The sequence below is a fragment of the Myxocyprinus asiaticus genome, chromosome 5 (genome assembly GCF_019703515.2).
Source record: "Myxocyprinus asiaticus isolate MX2 ecotype Aquarium Trade chromosome 5, UBuf_Myxa_2, whole genome shotgun sequence".
In the NCBI taxonomy this organism is placed as follows: Eukaryota; Metazoa; Chordata; class Actinopteri; order Cypriniformes; family Catostomidae; genus Myxocyprinus; species Myxocyprinus asiaticus.
Genome location: NC_059348.1, coordinates 8,142,468 through 8,162,655, shown reverse-complemented (window position 1 = coordinate 8,162,655; position 20,188 = coordinate 8,142,468). Strand labels below are relative to the sequence as shown.

At 38.5% G+C, this 20,188-nt stretch overlaps 3 protein-coding genes across 5 annotated transcripts in view; all 3 read left to right on the top strand.

Moving 5' to 3' along the window:
• The window catches only part of LOC127440559 (uncharacterized), a 60,170-nt gene extending 54,415 nt beyond the window's left edge, over positions 1 to 5,755 (top strand). Inside the window, 3 exon segments of the mRNA XM_051697232.1 lie at positions 1 to 383; positions 385 to 648; positions 5,338 to 5,755. The exon segment at positions 1 to 383 is cut by the window's left edge and continues 1,070 nt beyond it. Coding sequence (XP_051553192.1) covers positions 1 to 383; positions 385 to 451 — 450 coding nt within the window. The 3' untranslated portion in view covers positions 452 to 648; positions 5,338 to 5,755.
• The window catches only part of LOC127440755 (gastrula zinc finger protein XlCGF57.1-like), a 139,892-nt gene that overhangs the window by 54,383 nt on the left and 65,321 nt on the right, over positions 1 to 20,188 (top strand). The window lies entirely within an intron of this gene.
• The window catches only part of LOC127440771 (gastrula zinc finger protein XlCGF57.1-like), a 58,160-nt gene that overhangs the window by 23,254 nt on the left and 14,718 nt on the right, over positions 1 to 20,188 (top strand). Inside the window, exon 1 of one of the 3 annotated variants that reach the window (XM_051697641.1) lies at positions 11,404 to 11,502. The exons of 1 other annotated variant lie outside the window; for it this stretch is intronic. The gene's annotated coding sequence lies outside the window, so the exon portion shown is untranslated. Of the gene's footprint in view, positions 1 to 11,403; positions 11,503 to 20,188 lie in introns of those variants that run through there. One more of the 3 variants, XM_051697643.1, reaches the window with a different exon arrangement.

The following is a 20,188-nucleotide window of genomic DNA, read 5'->3' as shown; positions in this document are numbered from 1 at the left end:
AATCTTCACCGTCACATGAGAATTCACACTGGAGAGAAGCCTTTCACCTGCCTTCAATGTGGAAAGAGTTTCATAGAGAAAGGAAACTTTAACACTCACTTAAAACGTCACACTGGAGAGAAGCCTTTCACCTGCCTTCAGTGTGAAAAGTGTTTTGCAAATAAACAAAATCTTCACCGTCACATGAGAATTCACACTGGAGAGAAGCCTTTCACCTGCCTTCAGTGTGGAAAGAGTTTTGCACATAAAAGAAATCTTCACCGTCACATGAGAATTCACACCGGAGAGAAGCCTTTCACCTGCTCTCAGTGTGGAAAGAGTTTCACACAAACAAGCCATCTAACACTTCATCTGCGCTCTCACTCTGGATTTAAGCCATTTAACTGATCAGTGTGGCAAAACATTTTCGAGAGCATCGCTACTAAAGCTACACATGACAAGTCACAAATGAGAAACCTCACGTGTGTTCTTTTTGTGGAAAGAGTTTTATTACATTATCAATCCTGAAATCACATGAGAGAGTGCATACTGAAGAGAAGCCGTACCACTGTACTTCATCTGGGAAGAGTTTTAGCCATTTAAGTAATCTACACAATCATCTAATAAAGCATTGTCCAAAGTTGTCAAAATGAACAAAGTTAATTCCAGGTACATCTCTTTTTGTGTTGTAACTAATGCTGTCAAAATAAATACGTTTGATTAATTGTAAATGTTTACCATGTTAATTTTCTTATTCATGATGTTACCAAAGTAACCAAGTTGCCAAGTTATCATGAGCTACCAATTTTCACAGATACTGACATTTCATTCTGCTCCGTGTGAGTTTTAAACTCTGATTGGAGTAGGGCAAAACCTTTGCGATGTGTCCGGTGGAGACATTACACTGATGTACACACCACAAACAAATACAACAGTGATTCCGTGTTAATGATCATGTGATGGAGACAGGACATCTTACATAACACAAATGACAAATATAAAGTACTTCACATCCTTTGTAAGTCATAAACACTTTCGTCACGTAATGCCTTCATTTTACACCAAGACAAGTGGATATTTCAAGATTAGAATTGCATCCCTTTGTCTGGGCTGCCCGGCCGCAAAAATGAAAAAGGAAAAGGGGAAACAGAGCCGGCGTTCTCATCAGAGTAAGACGTCGCGCAAATCGACCCCCGCTACCCAGTATTCTACTGGCAAATGTTCAGTCTCTGGACAACAAGCTCTGCGAGCTAAGAGTGCGGATCTCTTTCCAACGAGAGACGAGGGACTGCTGCATTATCTGCCTTACAGAAACTTGGATGTCTGCGGAGATTCCAGACTCAGCCATCGATCCCGCGGGGTTCTCCGTGCACTGAGCGGACAGAGCAAAAGACCTCTCAGGTAAAAGCAGAGGTGGTGGTGTATGTTTTATGATCAACAAATCCTGGTGTGATCAGAGGAACGTACATTCTATCAAGTCTTTCTGCTCTTCTGATCTGAAATTTCTCATGCTTCTGTGTCGACCATTCTGGCTACCGAGGGAATTCACAGCAGTCATTATCACTGCTGTTTACATCCCGCCACAAGCCAACACAGACCGGGCACTCAAGGAACTGTACGGGATTGTAAGCAAGCAGGAAACCACGCACCCTGAGGCCGTGTTCATTGTGAGCGGGGACTTTAATAAAGCTAGTTTCAAATCAGTCGCACCAAAATACCACCAACACATTTGTTTTAACACACGAGAGGACCGGGTTTTGAACCATTGCTACTCTCCCTTTCGGGACGGCTACAAATCCCTCCCCCACCCACCATTTGGCAAATCGGACCACTGTTCCATTCTGCTTCTGCCTGCTTACAGGCAGAAACTGAAACAGGAAGCACCCACCCTCAGAACGATCCAGTGCTGGTCGGACCAATCAGACTCTACACTAAAAGACTGTTTTGATCACACGGACTGGGGGATGTTCCGGTCCTCCTCTGATGATGACATCGAGCTTTACGCTGATAGCATAACGTGTTTCATCAGAAAGTGCGTAGAGGATGTCGTTCCAACCAGAACAATACGGATCTACCCGAACCAGAAACCTTGGATTAATAGCGATGTTCGCGCAGCACTTGATGCGCGGACCTCCGCTTTTAATTCCGGGAATGCGGAGGAGCATAAACAAGCCAGTTCTGCTCAGAACAGCAAAACGTCAGTACAGGAACAAGATTGAAGGACAGTTCAACACCACTAACTCTAGAAGCATGTGGCAGGGAATTAATATCACGGACTTTAAAGGGAATAAAAACTCCGCCGTGAACTCCCGGATGAGCTAAATATTTTTATTCTCGTTTCGAGGGAAATAACACCGCCCTCACAGAGAGAGCTCTCGCAGCCGAAGCTACAGAGGTTAGTTCACTCTCCGTCTCTGTAACAGATGTAACCCGATCCTTCCAACGGGTGAATATCCGCAAAGCTGCGGGTCCAGACGGCATTCCGGGCCGCATCATCAGAGCGTGCGCGAACCAACTGGCTGGTGTTTTTACGGATATTTTCAACCTTTCCCTCTCTTTGTCTGTGGTCCCCACATGCTTTAAAACGTCCACCATTGTGCCTGTACCAAAGCAATCCAAAATCACTTGCTTAAATGACTGGCGTCCTGTTGCTCTGACCCCCATCATCAGCAAATGCTTTGAGAGAGTAATCGGAGATTACATCACTAGACCCATTGCAGTTTGCTTACCTCAACAACCGCTCCACTGATGATGCCATTGCATCTACAATACACACTGCTCTCTCCCACCATAATACGTTAATGTATTATGATTTGACTCTGTGCATTTTGTAATTATGATGGCATTGGGCAGGGTGTTGTGTATTTATGAAACGAGAATTGATCTTTCTGTCTTCCCTTATGCCCCTCCTATGTTACGTTATATTTACGGAAATCCCGTAGATTGATAGTTAGTGCTATTTTGGAATAAACGACAAACACCTGGTCAATGAACACTCGTCTTCCGTATATTTCTTAGGAAATATAAGAGAAGTATATAACACAGGGGAACTCAAATAAAGTTCCAAGAGGTCCGGTCTCTACATTTCCTTCCCAGCAAATAACCGGATAATAATATGTACAGTAGCTTACATGGTGTCAGTAGTTACTGTATATGGCAAGGAAATGATGTATCTTTTCTTGAATAGTTTTTTTATAACTTGCCATGATGGCAGCAATAATACTTTGTGTAAAAAAAAAAAAAATAAAAAAAAATAAAAAAAGAGAAAGTCAAAATAGTCTCTTCAAAACTGGACAGGGATGAGGACATTGGGAGCCAAGAGACAGCTAAAGTAGTGGGGTCTGAGACATCTTTTCTGTAAAAAGATTAAAATATTTCATCTATCGAGGGCACTTGGATATGACTATTAAAAGATAAGATCAACAGTTCGTTTTAAAGCTGAATGACAGCAGTCCAGTTTTGCGTTGAAATATTTTTACATTCAGAATATATATGTATGGGACATACAGTGGGTGTCCTTTCAGAATAGGCTTTCTACCACCTAGATCACCGCATGAATGAGTCATTAGCAGCTCTAAACCGCTAAGGGGCGCTGTAACCATAGAATTTCAACAGGCCAGAGCTGAACGCCTCCTGAGCTCTTTCTCCTAAAGTAACAACCATTCAGCTGGAGGCAAGACAGGCAAGTTAAGATTGTTTTCCCAGTCGCCATAAATAATAAAAAAAAAAAAGAGGAGAAAGAACAACAACAAACACCACGACATTTATTTTCTGGCAAAACGTTGCACTGGAGATGCATGATAAATACTTTACTGCAGCATTCAGCATTTACGTGGACATCCAAGCACTGGATAGTTATTTGTTTGCATTTATTAATTCACATTTCATTAGAGATAATTATCATTTGTGAGTATTTTTATAAATATGTATGCACAGACTGAGCGAGCATCATTAGACCGCATATTCAAACAATTGTGACTTCAGAAAACTGTTTAGACTGTAAACCTGTGCTTTCTTTTAATGTGCTGATAGACTAGCCCATATTTTATATTTTTAACATTGATTATCAAATGTGAATTCATTTATATGTATATCATTTGTCATATTATGTTATATTCTCCTGGCAATAAAAACTAAAGGAAAAATGAACAGAATCAATATTTATGGGAGCAGAATACTTATCAAATAAAATATTTGAAAAAGAATCGCAATTTTCCATTACATGAAGGTGGAAGTTAGTACTGTGACCACATTATTTGTATAATATTTGTCTCAATACATGCGTTTGAGTTTTACGCTACAGGTGATAACCAGAAACACTATGCAGTTCAAACCTGTAGGTTACAAGCTTTGTTGTCATAGTATTTTATTAGTAGTTAATATGTGCTAATATTAACCAGTGTTGCCCCAAAGCTTGAAAATATTAATTATTTTTCAGAGTGACTATTTGCTTTCAGATGTAACCCCAATAGTCTATTGGCAACACAGACATACACAACAAAGTGAGTTGAGAGTTTCGCTCCAATGGCGTGGAGCGTGAGGTCAGTGTGCCGGTGTCTGTATGACCAGGGTTTGGTTCTGCATTTGATGTATTATTTTTCCCATTCAGTTTCTTGACTCCACTCTTAATATTTTCTTTATTACTATTTATAATAAATAAAAAATAATATAAAAGTAGTTGTACTACTGTAATATTGCAGTAACCATGATTTGTTAGATTTGATGATATTAACAATGGTGTTACTACAGTAATATGGTGTTAATATAGTAACCATGTTTATTTTTGTGGTTACAGTTATTTTAAGAACAAAAATCAGTGTGTTTATTATTATGAAAGGCTTGTAACATGCTGATTAATAAAGCTAAGTTTAGATGGAAAAAACATCATGTTAACTTGTCCTGACACAAACCTGGCTTAGCTGAACCGTCTGAATCACATATCAGACAGATAAAGATGTTTTACTTTGCTGCATTTTTGTATTCTGCAGTGTGTTTATGCAAAAGATGCCAGTATCTGTAGCAGTGTCTCCACTACTGTTGTTAAAACAACCACACCTGCAACTCCTACGTACAGTAAATCAGGCTTCATGCGGCACCTCATGTCTGTAGCGGGGAGAGAGGCAACGCATGTGGAGTGGGAATAAAGCTTGTTGTGCTGGACATGCTTTATTCCCACTCCGCGCACGTATACACGTATGCTTACACAATCACTTAGTGTCAGATAACTAGTGCAGAAATTCAGAGCTCGACCCGGATTTAATTGTCATTCAGTCCGGATCCAGACCGGAATCTGCCTATTGAGTACCAGTGGCATAGGGCACTGCAAATTATTGTTCTTTTGTTTTATGTATGCTATAGGATAGCCAGGCAGATTGGCCTGTAGCAGCTCACCATGGCAGTGTTCGTTATTCATGGGGAAGAAAAACAAGAACCACCTGCCGACTCTGACATTGTTCTCAAAGGAGTGAAGGTTTTGAATGAACTAACTTCAGTTGCCTCTGATTGTGCCCTGCTTCTTGGTTTGATACATGTACTCAACTTGGCTCATCCAAAACACTTCGATTCACCAAAGTGTTCCTGAAACTACTCTTGCAGCCTGAACAGCACTGGATGTCTCTCAGAGTTCAAAGTCAAGACAGTAGATGACAGAACTCGCTGTAATTACGGTAGTTTGTAAGAATATGTCTAATGTGTCGAGTTTATGTCCAGTGTATCTACAGTATACACTAAGCCTGTTATGTATGAGAAACAAACCAAGTTGTTAATAAAAATTGATTTTTAAAAGTCACATTTGAGTTTTTGACGTTTTAACCCAACATAAGTCTTAACTTTATAGTTAAGTTAGTGGAAAGTAATACAGTCAATCAAACCATATTATTAAGTTGGAAATTATCAGGTTTATACATGCAGGTAAAGTAAAAAATTAATTTGGAAAAATCTAGAATATTTAAGTTGAGTTGCAGTAAAATTAAGTTATACTAATGTGAATTATGGGATTGACAGAACTCAAATCATTAAAGTGTGTTTGACCTATTGAAATTGAGTTGGTCTAAAGAGGTAAATGAATTTGAAAAAAACATAATTTTTTGGGGTGTTACCAATTAATAATTTTATTAAGTTGATCCAACTGTTCACTTTTTTCAGTGTGGGACCGTTTTGTCCGTAAAGAAATGTTCCAGAGCAAATTCTAAAACAGGACTTTAAAGTTTAGTAGTAGCACGAGTACAATGCGGTACCATATAAAAACAAACATCTGCGAGCCTCGACATCTAATGCTGCATTCCATTCAACTCAAAGTCTGATTTTCCAACTTCCTACAAGGAAAAGTGCAATGGAATGCCACTGTTTCAACTCCGGTTTCGCCGAGACGCAGGTGTTTAATGTCAAACAAACATGTTTTATTCAAAAATATTGATAAATGAGTACATTTTCCTACATTACATGATATTAAAGCAACAAAAGCCTGTAGAAACAGGTGTATAAAACATGGAAATTACATTCTCTTTTGTTAATCGTACACCTGTAGCACAAATGCTATAGCATTGCAGCATAGTTTATCAATTGGATGGCTAATAAACATCTCTGGTGCCAGTCAAACAGCTGCTAAGCTAATGGGAGCGTTGCAATGTTTGTTTCCTGACACATCATCTTCTGAGCATTTGACAATGTAATGCCTTTATGATCGGAGATCAGAGATGTTGAGTAGGCAGTGCTTGAAGTGGGGCGGTATGCAGCGGTACAAAGTATCTGCACTTCTTTAATTTTGTCTACAGTGTACCGGCAGTTTTTCATGTGTACCACCACTTCTCAGAGTCTCGCGGTACAATGTAATATCTTTAAGATTCAATGACTTTTATCTGACTTTTATTTTAATGGCACTGGGATCAAATATTGCAGTTTTAATGGGTTTCAACGGGGACATTTTTGTCCTGAAGGTCCTGAGTGTAACTATTTTGTGTACACAGTGTATTGTAGATGTATTATACGTTGAAATATCAAAATTCCCCAAACAATTACACACCTTTGGCAAAATTGATGCCATTGGCATTAACTCTAAAGACTGAAAAGAACAAAAATGAATAAGACAAAAATGCCCCGAAGGTCGCACAAGGGTTAAGCTGTATTTTGAACTTTGACATTATTTGGGGGAAAATAATTAACGTTATTCAATGAAATGTGTTAAAAATGTATAAATAACTACACGTACATTGTAACGGAACAATGTTCTTGTAAATTTTAAAGTGCTAGATATTAGAAATATTGTATCTAGGTTTGATAAAACCAGCCAAGTAGCTGTCTGATAACATCAGTTACTGTAACATTACTTACATAATGGACCTCCTTGAGCTCAGCAAGTTAGCCAACTCATTTCTTTCTTTAATTAATGCCAAGAACAGTCTGAATACATACAGCAGTTGCTTAATGCAACAACAACAAAAATAATAATAATAAAATAAAATACAACTGCCAGAGGGAAACAATTATAAGTGGTTATATACAGTATCATCAGTATTCGTCGACATTTTTTGGATTTTTTTGTTATATAATAAAAATGTATCATAAAAATGTAATTCAACCAAATAGAGTGGGAGGAGTGGATTCTTGCCCAAAAATGTAAACATATCCAAAAATAATAAATAAATGGACAATATATTGAATATCTGAGTTTTCATTATTGTAATAAAAAAAAAAAAACATCAAAAACATTAATACAAATGTCAGATACCATTTTTTTCTGAGAGGCTATTTGCTCAAACACATTTACCAACAAAAAAAAAAAAAAAAGAAATAAAAGAAAGAAAGGTGTTTCATCATCTGATCTGATAATTGTCCTCTGGGGGCTAAGCCCCTTATCTCTTCCAACCCTTGCAACACCCCTGAGCTTTACATGTGTTCTTTTAGTGGAAAGAGTTTCGCTGCCTTGGGAACCCTGAAAAAACATGAGAGAGTGCATACTGAAGAAAAGCCATTCCACTGCACTTCATGTGGAAAGAGTTTCACCCAATAAAGTAACCAACATATTCATTTAAAAAGTACTGTCCAAAATATTCATTGTGAATATTAATTTATAGTTAATTTCAGGGTCAACACATCTTTAATGTTACTCCAGTTTAGTCAGTTCACTATCTCTGGTGACTGTAGTCATGAAGTCATTAGGGAAGAGAAACAGATGCAGCTCACTGAACAAGGGAGAAGACAGAAGCATGAAAAGGATGTGCAGAGATTTAGAAACATTTTGTTTTTATTGACATTGAGCTCTTAAATTACCCGAGAGACACTCGCGTCAAAAGCCAGCAAGAAGAGCCTTTCTTCAGGAGAGAATCGTGTCACCTCTGCAGTGTACTTTGACCATTACATGATCTGCAAACACAAGATCTAACTTAAAGACCAGGATTCCTCTTGTGGAAATTACTGTTAAAATAGCAACATTTTCCAGTGAAGTGCTGAATGCATACCGTATATATGATCTACATGTCTTTGAGGACATAAAGAAAGGAGATACATTTTTAGTTTGATTTCACAATTCTTCAGTAACAAAAAGTGAAATAAAAATTGACTGGAAAGACAAAACGAAAATAACTTAATACTGTGCAAATTATAATGTTATCTAAAGCAATTAAATGTACAAAATATGTAAATATATGCAAAAGCATCTTGCAGCATTAACCTCCTGAGACCTGAGCGTGACAACTGTGGGCATTTTAAATTCCCCTTTTTGATCTGTAACTAGTAGCACCTAATAAACATGCAACAACAACAAAACATTTTTTTGTTTGATTCTACATCACATAGTTTTCCTAAAAATTGATGTCCACATATGGGGACAGTGGGACTAAGTTGTGAAATTTTAAATAATACCAAGCTATAGAAAGTCCATGTTTTTCCAGGAGTGTTGATTATTCATGTTTTCGAGACGTTACCAAAATTACAGCTGATTTTCAGTAAAGCTGCTTTGGAACAACGTGTATTGGAAAAAGCACAAATAAAATAAACTACACAAATAAAAATTATTTAACTCAATTTGACTTTTGTGTTTAAATGTTTTTATTTTCTACTTTGGCAACAAAATCTCAATATTTTCTCTTTGCACTGTCAAACAAACAAGTCATTCAACCAGTGCTGAAGCAATTTACTAATCAGAAATTAGCATAAATAATTCTGATTCAAAGTAATGGTCAGCATCGTCCAATAACTGCCAACCATGTTATAATTAAAATGATACATTATTAATTCTGAATCTATGTACTGACTACAATTGTCCCATGTCTGCCAACCATGTTGAGTGGTCCAAATATCATCTGCAGCCTAAAACTGAACTTTTGACTGGATACATTAGGATGCTCCCTTGCTGCCTAAAAAGTGTGCTGTCTGGCTGCACTGGTCTCAGAACAGTTCGAAATGCACCTTATTTTCATCCTAACTCCATATAAAGCCTCTGAAAGCACCGATTTTATTTCTCAGTGTGATTATGCACAGTAAATATACATTAGGATTTGTAATGAAAAACTTGCGCTATTGTCCACTATAGTGGTCATTGTGTTTAACAGTGTGGCGTTTTGCAATAATTTTAAAAATGGTATATCGAATTGACTAAAACAGGCTCCAATGTAAAAACTAAATTAGGTTTCTAACCAGATGTAGTTTTGTTAGAGTTTCTCCTTAAGACAAACTCTGTTGACACAATGTTGTTTTGTCAAAATTTTAACCCTTTACTGACAGCCCACACTCTTCTGAACTGAGATCAGTCGGTTTAAATAATACAAATTTTTGCGTTGTGTATAGCGAAGACAAAACACAATGTGGTGAGCAGGGCAGAGCCAAGCAGCACCTGGGCACAGCGAGGCCACGTTCCAGCAAGGGGAGGAAGTATTTAAGGAGAAGAGACAGCGGCAGACGGGAGAGAGATGTACGAAGCCTGTCCGTGTGTCTGAATGTTTTTATGATTTGACGCAACTGGCTGAAAAGCAGTGCGTGTTTTTTTCTTTGTACACTGAAAGGTGTCATTAAATGTCTATGTGTTTGTCAAGCGGGTCCCAGCTTCCTCCTTACCTTCTTAAGCGTTACACTGGTGCCTAAACCCGGGAGGGAGGAAGGATGCGCCGTCCAGGCAGTCCTCGCCGCTGACTGAGGATTGCGACGCCGAAGGAGTGCTCAATCCGGTGGCACTGGAGCACCATATCAGCTGGCAACCGAGGGGAACGGCTGAGGGGTCCAGTGCCATTGCCCGGCATCGAGGACGGGAGCAGGATAGCAGGTTAAGGACCAGTCGGTCACAGGCCAGAGAAATCCCCGACCTGAGTTTGGCGATGGGTGTATGAGGTGAGCAGGACTGGGCTGAGCGGTGTCTGGGCAGAGCGAGGCCGGGAAGATAAGTGCTGAATGACTTTCACCTGCATGCCACACCAGTCTTGCGTTCCAGTGTGGGGCGGCAGGAGTACTTAAGGAGAAGAGACAGCGGCAGATGGGAGAGAGAGAGATGCAGGAAGCTGTTTGTGTGGGTTTGCGTGTCAGAAGCGCGGGTGCTGAAAAGCAGCACATATGTTGAATGTATGGCTGAAAAGTCCTGAAAAATTGTAATTGTTACGCTGGTGCTAAAACCCGGGTAGGAGGAAGGACGCGCTGTCATGGATTCCTCGCCGCTGACTGAGGATCGCGACGCCGAGGGAGTGCTCGATCCGGTGGCACTGGAGCACTACATCAACCAGCAACCGGAAGGAATGCCTGAGGGGTCCAGTGCCATCGCCGCCATCACAGATGGAAGCACAACAGCGAGCTGAGGGCCAGTCGACGGTGTGTCAGGGCCATCGAGCTCATCTCTCTCCCCTCTCTGCTTTCTCTCTCCCTTTTGTTATTCTTGCCCCCCCCCCCCCCCACACACACACTTTCGCCCTGTTCCCCCTCCCAGGCATGCACAGGTCAGATCTGGAGACTGGTGTGACCCGTCGATACTCCCTCCCTAGAAATCGGGGGTGGGGGGGTAGGTCACAGGCCGGAGAATTCCCGACCTGAGTTCAGTGATGGGGGTATGTGGTGAGCAGGGTGGAGCCGAGCAGCGTCTAGGCAGAGCGAGTTCCAGCGACACCACCAACAATAGCTGCACTGAATAGTCGCAATGGACAAGCAAAAGAGTTTCTTTATAACTTCACTCTCTTAGAAGGTAAAGTGCAGTAAAAAAAAGGGGTTTCTTGGCTATTTTTTTTAATTATTTTTTTTGCAGCTCTCACACACACTTGACATCCGCCTTCATCGCCTGAAGAATTTCACTACGCAAAGGTAAAATTGACCACACGTTTATACAGGTGTCAAACTCTTGTAACAGTCTCAAGTGTGTTAATGATTCATTTTTGATGGGTGCAATACACATCCCTGCCTCCAGAGGATGATAAACAGTGAGTATTTCACAGAGTTGTGTAGAAATGTGAGACAGAAGAAGAGTGAAGAAGGATTGTTGTTGTATGTTCATGCTGATTTTGTCAATCCATCTAAAGCCTGATTGAGGAAATTCTTTTGTTCATCACTTATGTAAGTTGATATTTAAATATTCTTGTATAGATACTTTTAATTGTTTAGTGTTTGTTTCTCCAGAATGGAAATGTTTGTTTGGTGCAGGATTGTTTGAAAAGCTTTTGATGTTTAGAGACTTTTTTTTTTTTTGCGTATGACTGGCCTGTTGTAGACTTTTATTCTTAAGAATTAATTTGATTAGGCAATATAGGATTTTGTTCTGGAGATAAGAGATGTCAAGCTCACAAGAGCAGCAAACTTGAAAAGAAATGAGCATAAATCAATATAATAAAGACCAGTAGGTCTATCAGAAAGTTTTACGATACGCTCGAGTCTGATTGTGTGCACACAATATTTTACCATAAAGAGGAGGACATCAATGATAATTAAAATAAATTACATGAGCAGAATTAGCGAAATACAGTGGAATACAAGAGCAAATATTGTGCACTGAAGTATTTGAAACTGCACTCTATGGAGCATTTAAACTTCTTTTTGGAGTAAAGGCGTAACCAGAATAATGGTCTTAATTCTTGTTGTATTCAGGGACGTGCACAGTCAAATTGAGGGGCAGTGGCCCAAACCAAGAAAAAAGGCACCATCCCCTCCACCAAAAAAATAAATAAAAATAAAATCTATACTGTATAATCAGTATTAATCTTGTCAATGAACATCATGAAGATGTTTCCAAACTATTTTATGAAAGCACACTCTTGACAGAAATATGATGAAATAAAAATAACCCTGCAAGATATTAACAGTGTTAGATATAAACAGAAGAATACATATCTAGAGAAACATCTGGTTAGAAGATGTTAGATATGGATTTATATCCAGTATGATGTTGTGTGTTTCCCGCTTGAGCTGCTGGAGTTGAACATGCTGAACACCAACAAAATGAAGCACTATAAAACTGGTTAATTACCACATTCACACTGCATCCTGTTTATACATGAGATTAATCACTATATCCACAATTTATATGTACCATTTCAACCATCTGCACAGACAATTTTGAGACCGATACCGATTTTAGAGAGGGAAAATTCACAGATTACCGATATGGTGACCGATATAGATAATTTTTGAGCTGGAATGAAAACAGACCTTTTCTATGTGGATTGTGCACCGATTTTGCACCGATATGACTATGCAAAAGTACTCAGAAGGCTGCTTTCTTAAATAAATATTTTTTATCAAAGAACATTTGATATTATTATTATACTTGTCAACAAATTCTAGAAATGAACACTAAGAAAATAAAGAATAAATAAAAATACAATAAATAGTTACATAAACATCAGTACTGTTTAGTATCAGTCAATTGCTGACCATTTAAATAAAGAACAAATAAAAATACAATAAATAGCTTAATTAACATCAGTACTGTATGTTTATTATAAGTCAATTGCTGACCATTTAAATAAAGAATAAAAATACAATAAATAGCTTAATAAACATCAGTACTGTATGTTTAGTATCAGTCAAATGCTGACCATTAAAATAAAGAATAAATAAAAATAAGATAAATAGCTAAAAAAACATCAGTACTGTTTAGTATCAGTCAAATGCTGACCATTAAAATAAAGAATAAATAAAAATAAAATAAATAGCTAAAAAAACATCAGTACTGTTTAGTATCAGTCAAATGCTGACAAAATAAAGAATACATAAAAAATTAAATAAATAGCTAAATAAACAATAGGGGCCGGTTGCACCAGCTATACGTACGTTACAACTTAGCCTAGTTGTGGCGTAAATGGGCACTAAGTCACAATTTACGCTCTACTAAATATTTGAGCGTTGCACCATTACATTTATGTAGGACGTAACCCTACGTATAAACTAAATATATACGGAAGCCTCCAACCAGGGGTAACTGATGGAATAAAAAAGCAGACTGATATTTAATGACATCAATGAGCTCATGTTTTGGTTGACAGGCATCAGTCCTTTCGACAAATATGATGGTGTTGGCATTTACATTTACGAGAGAGAGAGAGAAAAAAAATACGTACTTTGAAACCGATCTAACTGTGCCGTTTTTAGGGTGTGTCACCCGGTGTCAAGTTTCAACACATTCAAAATATAATATATAGGATATTAAAATGAATAAATGTCTATTTTTCCAGCCTGTTGTATTAGTATTTATCACCCCTCATTTATTTTAGATACAGTTCCTATATATTATTATTTACACAGGGCAAATATACTATTTATTAAATCTACTGTTATTACGTATCCTATTTTAATGTCTGGAAAACCAGACTTCTAAATATTACATTTTATAAATGCAACGACTGGAATTGTTCGGTTGAAGGGGGTACCAAACTGTGAATCCTGAACAAAACAGTTTGGTGAATACTAGGGATGTGTGATACTAGTCGACTAAACGGTTCTGATGCTACTAGTCGACACTGGAATTACTAGTCAGTTAATATTAAACTGATAATAATTTTTACACATTTACATTTGGCTTTATATTTTGACAGAGGCTGCACTTAAATTACTGTCATATTAATGTTACATATTTTAAATAGAATTAATAATACAAATATTATTTAAAAAGAGGATTTCTGGAGCAGATACAGAGTTTAATTTCACCTCAGGCTGCTCGTACTTCTTCCCTCTCACTCGCGGCATGCGCAGGAAAATGTCCTCTCGCTAGACAAGCAAACTCAGCAAAGTAGCTATGAAATCACTTCGGTGGTGCGGGAATTGGCTTTCCAAATGTTTGAAAGTCCCTATGGATGTTTTCACATATGAGTCTTCTTTAAATCTGTGCATGCTTGTAAGTTATTTTTCCGCCGATCGGGCTTTTTCAAGCGCAGGATAGCCACCTCAGGTGAGTCAAGTCCCGTCTTTCACCGGACCATGTCGACATGTTAATTTTACTCATCAAAAAATGTATGCTTTTGAGTAAGTAGCCTAGAAAATAACTGTTTTAGACTAGGTATGCCATTTTTTGCAGTACAGTGATCATAATGCAGGCGAGCACATCGCAGATAAATGCCCCTTTTCAGTGGAATTTAGCGTCAGATTTGGTATTTTAAATGGGTCGCATAAAAACATATATATATATATTTTTTTTACTGTTTTCTGAAGGTTGGTTTCTCTTTAGACTAGTCGACTAGTCGGTTACAAAACTTCCATTTAAACGACAGTCAAATTAGTCATAGCGCACATCCCTAGTGAATACATGTTTACACGCTGACAACAATGAAAGTAGCTACGTGATTAGCTAGTTAGCTGTAAGCTCGTTGCCACGGAGAGTAAAAGATCGACTTTATTTACTTTCCAGCATTGCATCTCACTAATTAGGTAACAGCAAAGCGTGACTGCTGAGCTGCAAAAAGATACTCTGATGCTGGCCGGAGCTCCTCAACTTTGGTGTAGTAATTGTTCCTTTTGATGGCATCCTGAAATGCAAGCTCCAGACGATGGGCCATGCAGTCAATGCCCAGGATGTATGACTTTTCCTCCTAAGTTACAACACCACTGTTCACGCTAGTCATTACTACTGCACCAATAGTGGCACATCCAACTAGCTTATCTGTCCACTGATTAGAATTAACCACAGAGGACATTACTGCATTAATAATTGCCTCTGTTATGTGCTCTGCATTTTCTCTACATCTTTGATGTCTGCAAATTTTACGTGCACAGTTCCAGCTTTGCACAGCCGCACATAAACTATCTCTTCCTCTTTGACAGAAGTGTCAGTTGACCCATCTGACATTATAGCCAGAAATCTTGCATTGTTTATTATCTCTCTGAGCTGACACCTTTCACCCTCAGCCGCAAAATGCAAAAAAAAAAGAAAAAGACTGTATTTGTTGCGTACTTGGACTCTTTTCTTCTTTGCCAGTCTACATGGATAAAATTAAATCCATATTAATGAAAACAATCAACATTTGGCTATTAATGTTTCTAAAAGCAAGGTTATATAATGAAAAAAAAATTGCTAAAATAAAAACAATCAGCCAAAGCACCCATCACGACCAGTTGTCATTTTTACACATTGCGTAGCAATAAACAAACAAAATGAGTTTCCTTCAGGAAATACAGTGCAACATTTAACAGAACTGTTATTGATAACGAAATTAACCCTCTGATGCATGAATTATGACAACCTGAGTCAGGATTTTTTTCTTGTGTTTTTATTCTTCTCCAGGCATGAAAAAAAAATACAATTGTTAACTTTATTTATTTATTTATTTTACATGCATTTTTCAGGAAGTTATTCACATGTCCACTCTGGTAGACTGCTTGTGTTTGAGCATTCAATTTGAAGCAATATTTAGTTAATAGACTAATGAATAGAACTGTGTATTATGTGAAAATCATGAAAATGTATTGGGTTTTAATGCTGTTTAACAAAAACTTTAACATTTTTATACTGTTCAGGCCTATGGAAAAACCAACAATGTGGAACTGTATTGCCTATACTGTTTAAAATATATTTCCAACAACAAGAATAGAAAATGATTGTCTATGAGTCTCCAAATACTCCTTTTGAGATCAAACTCAACAATATGGTCTTGTCAGTGTAACTGACTCTTATATCAGCTCATCACATCTAACTAAGAAAGCTGGCAAAGCACCCAGGGCACAAAGCCAAAAGACACTGCATACAGATGTACTTGGTCTTTCGTGTGCATTCAGCATCGTGGCATCTGTTTGCATTTTTTGCTTCGGTGAGCTGGGGCCAGTGATTTCCATGGCCAAACCTGACCTCAGGGGGTACCCTGGTCACTGTTCTGCGCTTCAATGGAGGTGGGGTCCCACTGGGTCTTCCTCTTTTGTTTGTCTGGAGGGAGCCTGCATTTATTAGCGCACAAGCTACAGATGCCTTGAAAGGGAGAAGATTGTTCTTTTCCAATCCAGACATTATGTAGAGATGCCAGGCATTCACAGTGGTCACGTCCAGAAAGTGAAAGAACACTCAAATGTACCACTGTTTGTTCCTGCATCTGTGGGGATACATTGCGACACATTGATCCATGAGATCTATTCCTCCCATGTGTTGATTGTACAGCTTCACAGAAAATGGCCTTCGAATACTGAGCATCTTTTTTTCTTTCTTGCTCCATCTCTGGGCCAAATCTGGTGGGGACTGGCCAGTGCATAAAGAAGCCATGTGGCTCACTGAACTGTCAAGCCAATGTGTGATGGTGATGTTTTCAGCATTGCTGACAATAAAGCAAGCCCCTCTTCCCTCTTCTTTGAGTTGCTTCTCGCTCTTCAGTTTCAGCTGTGCTCCCTGGAGCCTGTTAACTCTGCATGTGCCAGTGCTATAAATGCCTTGTTGTTGCAGTGCCTGAATGAGCGGAATGGTACAAAAGAAACTGTCAAAAAACACCTTGTGATTCTTTTGCTTTATCATCACAGAGGCGCATGACTACATTTGCAGCCATTACCAATCCACTGACCTCGCCCAGCTGAACCCTGGTACACTTCAAATCTGTACACGTATCCAGATGTCCCTGCTCTCACCCACACTTTTACTCCCCAGGGTCTGTTTTTTTTTTTTGGAATGTACTGCTTGAGAGACAGATGGCCTTTGAAGGGAATAATCTGCTCATCAATTGATTGAAATTCTTCAGAGTCTACTGCTGAATGGAAGTGTATTCAACACTGGTCTGATTTTGAAGAGCTTATCAGCATTTCCTGGCTCATGAGGAAATTATCCACAAAGTGCATGTAGCTCGGAATCTGCTCGAATCTTTTGACTGGCATGGCATTTGCTATCAAACCAAGATGAAGCTTTTCCTCTGATGACCAGTACATTCTTGATCTTGGGTACCTGAGGTATGACATGACCATATTTGTTCCTAGAGTAGTCTTCATTTCTTCTATTGTCACGGACAGATTTTATTTTCCTTTTTGGAGTGCATACAAGTTAGTGTTGTGCACTACTTCATATATCAGATCTGTGGGGAATAGATGCATAAAGAAATCTACTGGTTCCTTTGCCTGAACATTCACTTTCCACTCTCCTAAAAAAGGAGGCAAGTCTCCCTCAAATTGGTTGTCTTTGAATTTCCAGACATTCCTGGTTTTGTACTGCCCTTGAGTTCTGTCAGGTAGCACATGCACAGCTTCCTCAGCATCATGACCTCCCTCAGCATCTTCAGCTCCCTCAGCATCCTGACTAGAGCCCGACCGATATGGGATTTTTGAGACGATACCGATTTTAGATGGGGAAAATTCACAGATTACTGATATGGTGGCCGATATAGTTAATTTTTGAGCTGAAATGAAAACAGACCTTTTCTATGTGGATTGTGCACTGATATGACTATAAAAACGTACTCAGAAGGCTGCGTTCTTAAACAAATATTTTTATCAAAGAATATTTTACGTTATTATTATTATAATACATTGTCAACATTGGAAAAAGTACAATATTTCCCTCTGAAATGTAGTGGAGTGGAAGTATAAAGTAATAGAAAATGCCATGGTAATACTCAAGTAATGTACAAGTACCTCTTAATTGTACTAAATTAAATTTTTCTTGCTTATCAAAACATCATCACCAATATTTAGCTGTTAATGTATAACAAAACAGTCACAAACAATAACTTATGGTTCGCTGCTGCCGAGTCAAGAGAGAAACTGCTGCAGCGGTTTTGCACCATATTCCAGTGGAAAACCAGACTTTTAAATATTACATTTTGTAAATGCAACGACTGGGGGTACCAAACTGTGAGTCCTGAATAAAACAGTTTGGTGAATACATGTTTACACATTAGCTTCCACTCAGCTGACAAGGTATGAAAGTAGCTACATGGTTAGCTAGTTAGCTATAAGCTCGTTGTCACGGAGAGCTGATAGACTTTATTTACTTTCCAGCATTGCGTTTCACAAACTAGGTAACAACATAGCATGAAATCAACACTCAACATACACAATCCACCACCACACCATTGTCTGCTGAGCTGCAAAAAGATGCTCTAATGTTTACCTTTCAATCTGCTACATTACTGACTGCAATGACAAACTATAGCTGGCTAACGGCGAACAGATGTGATAAACATGAGTGACATGGTTGTCAGGGACAGGGTTAATGTTATATTAGTTATATTGAAAAGGGAAAATGATGGAGTCATTGTTTATTAACTTTCCAGTATGTATATCACAAACTAGTTAGCAACTTACCGTGAAGACACCGCTTAACTCTGCACTGTCTGCAGAACCACCGTCAGCTCAGCTCTGTAAACAATGGAGTCGGAACGCGCTCTGCTGGACAAACTACGTTATGACATCAATTTTAAATCACCCAAGCATTGTTTTCTGCATTATATGTTCTGAAAAAAGTTTATGCCGATACTATATATCTGTGAAAGGCTAATATCACTAATCCTGACCTCCCTCAGCATCCTCAGCTCCACTGTCACTATCGCTAGCATTCGCTGAAGCCTCTATTTTTTGGCAGCCACTCATCATCACTGTCACTATAATCATCATCACTGGACTCTGAGAGAATTTCCTCCACTATCCTATAGGCCTCTCTATTCCGTACTGCACTTGTGCTCTTCAAAATATGATGATAAAGATGGTAACTGTTATTCACACAATAGAACTAATCTGCACAAAATATTTTTTTTAACAGTAAATACCCTGCAAGATACATTATGATAACATAAACTTATTTACAACAACAACAAAAAAAAGTTACTAGAAACGTAGTATTTTCAATACAACAAAGTTGAAGCAATGGGATGAGATGTAGCTGAAATATAGCTGGCGATGCATGATGTCCAATTTAGTGGACACATGGTTAATTAAAATTTGCTCCTTATATGAAAGCAATACTTGAAAAATAAAACAATTATATTATTCCTTAGAAGTTTGTCATCATAATTTTTTTTTTATTTTATTTTATTTTTTTTTTACCTGTGATGGTCTTCTACAATAGAAGGATTGGCAAGATATTCCTGCCATGATCAACTTTTGTGGCTGTTTGTCAGCCATCTTGGTTGAAAAGTATATTAGTTGCAGTTACAACTGCTGGCCAAAGGGTGGAAGCCTATGGAATGATGCAGTAGTGTCCACTGTAGTGGCTGATATGCAGTCACACCATTGAAACCCGTGTATTTAAAAGAAAATGACAATTGAATAGCTGTCCACTGTAGTGACCACCATGCGTCACAATTATGTTACATCATTATGTGCTAAGGAAAGAAGCCTGTTTGCCTTTTTCTCTTTCATTTGGCTGAGCTTTCACTCACTCACCGCGTAGAGTGAAGCCCAAAGTATACTTCATTCAGACTAGGGATAGGCACGAGTACTCGAGGACTCGGGTACTCGGACGTGGCAGCAATGATCGATCATGAAAACGATGATCGATAGTGATCACGCATGATGTGACTTTTCACATAATTCAAAATCCAGTGACAGTTACCTGACAACTGAACACAAACGTGTCAAAGAGGGAGCTTATTTTTAATTTTGAGATCGATTACATTGTGACTTTGAGGGGTACATTGATTATCAGAGACTTACTGATACGATGCTGCAATGCTATCGTTACCATAATCAAAACAAAGAGAGTGTAATTAACTGTGTTTTGAAAACCTGTCTCTGTAAAACGTTTGCTAAACACGCTTTATTATCATTTAATGTAAGAACTTTGACTCGTTAAATGGATATTATTTAATAAAAGTGAATGACTGTCACTGACTGAACCTCCCTGCCCTGC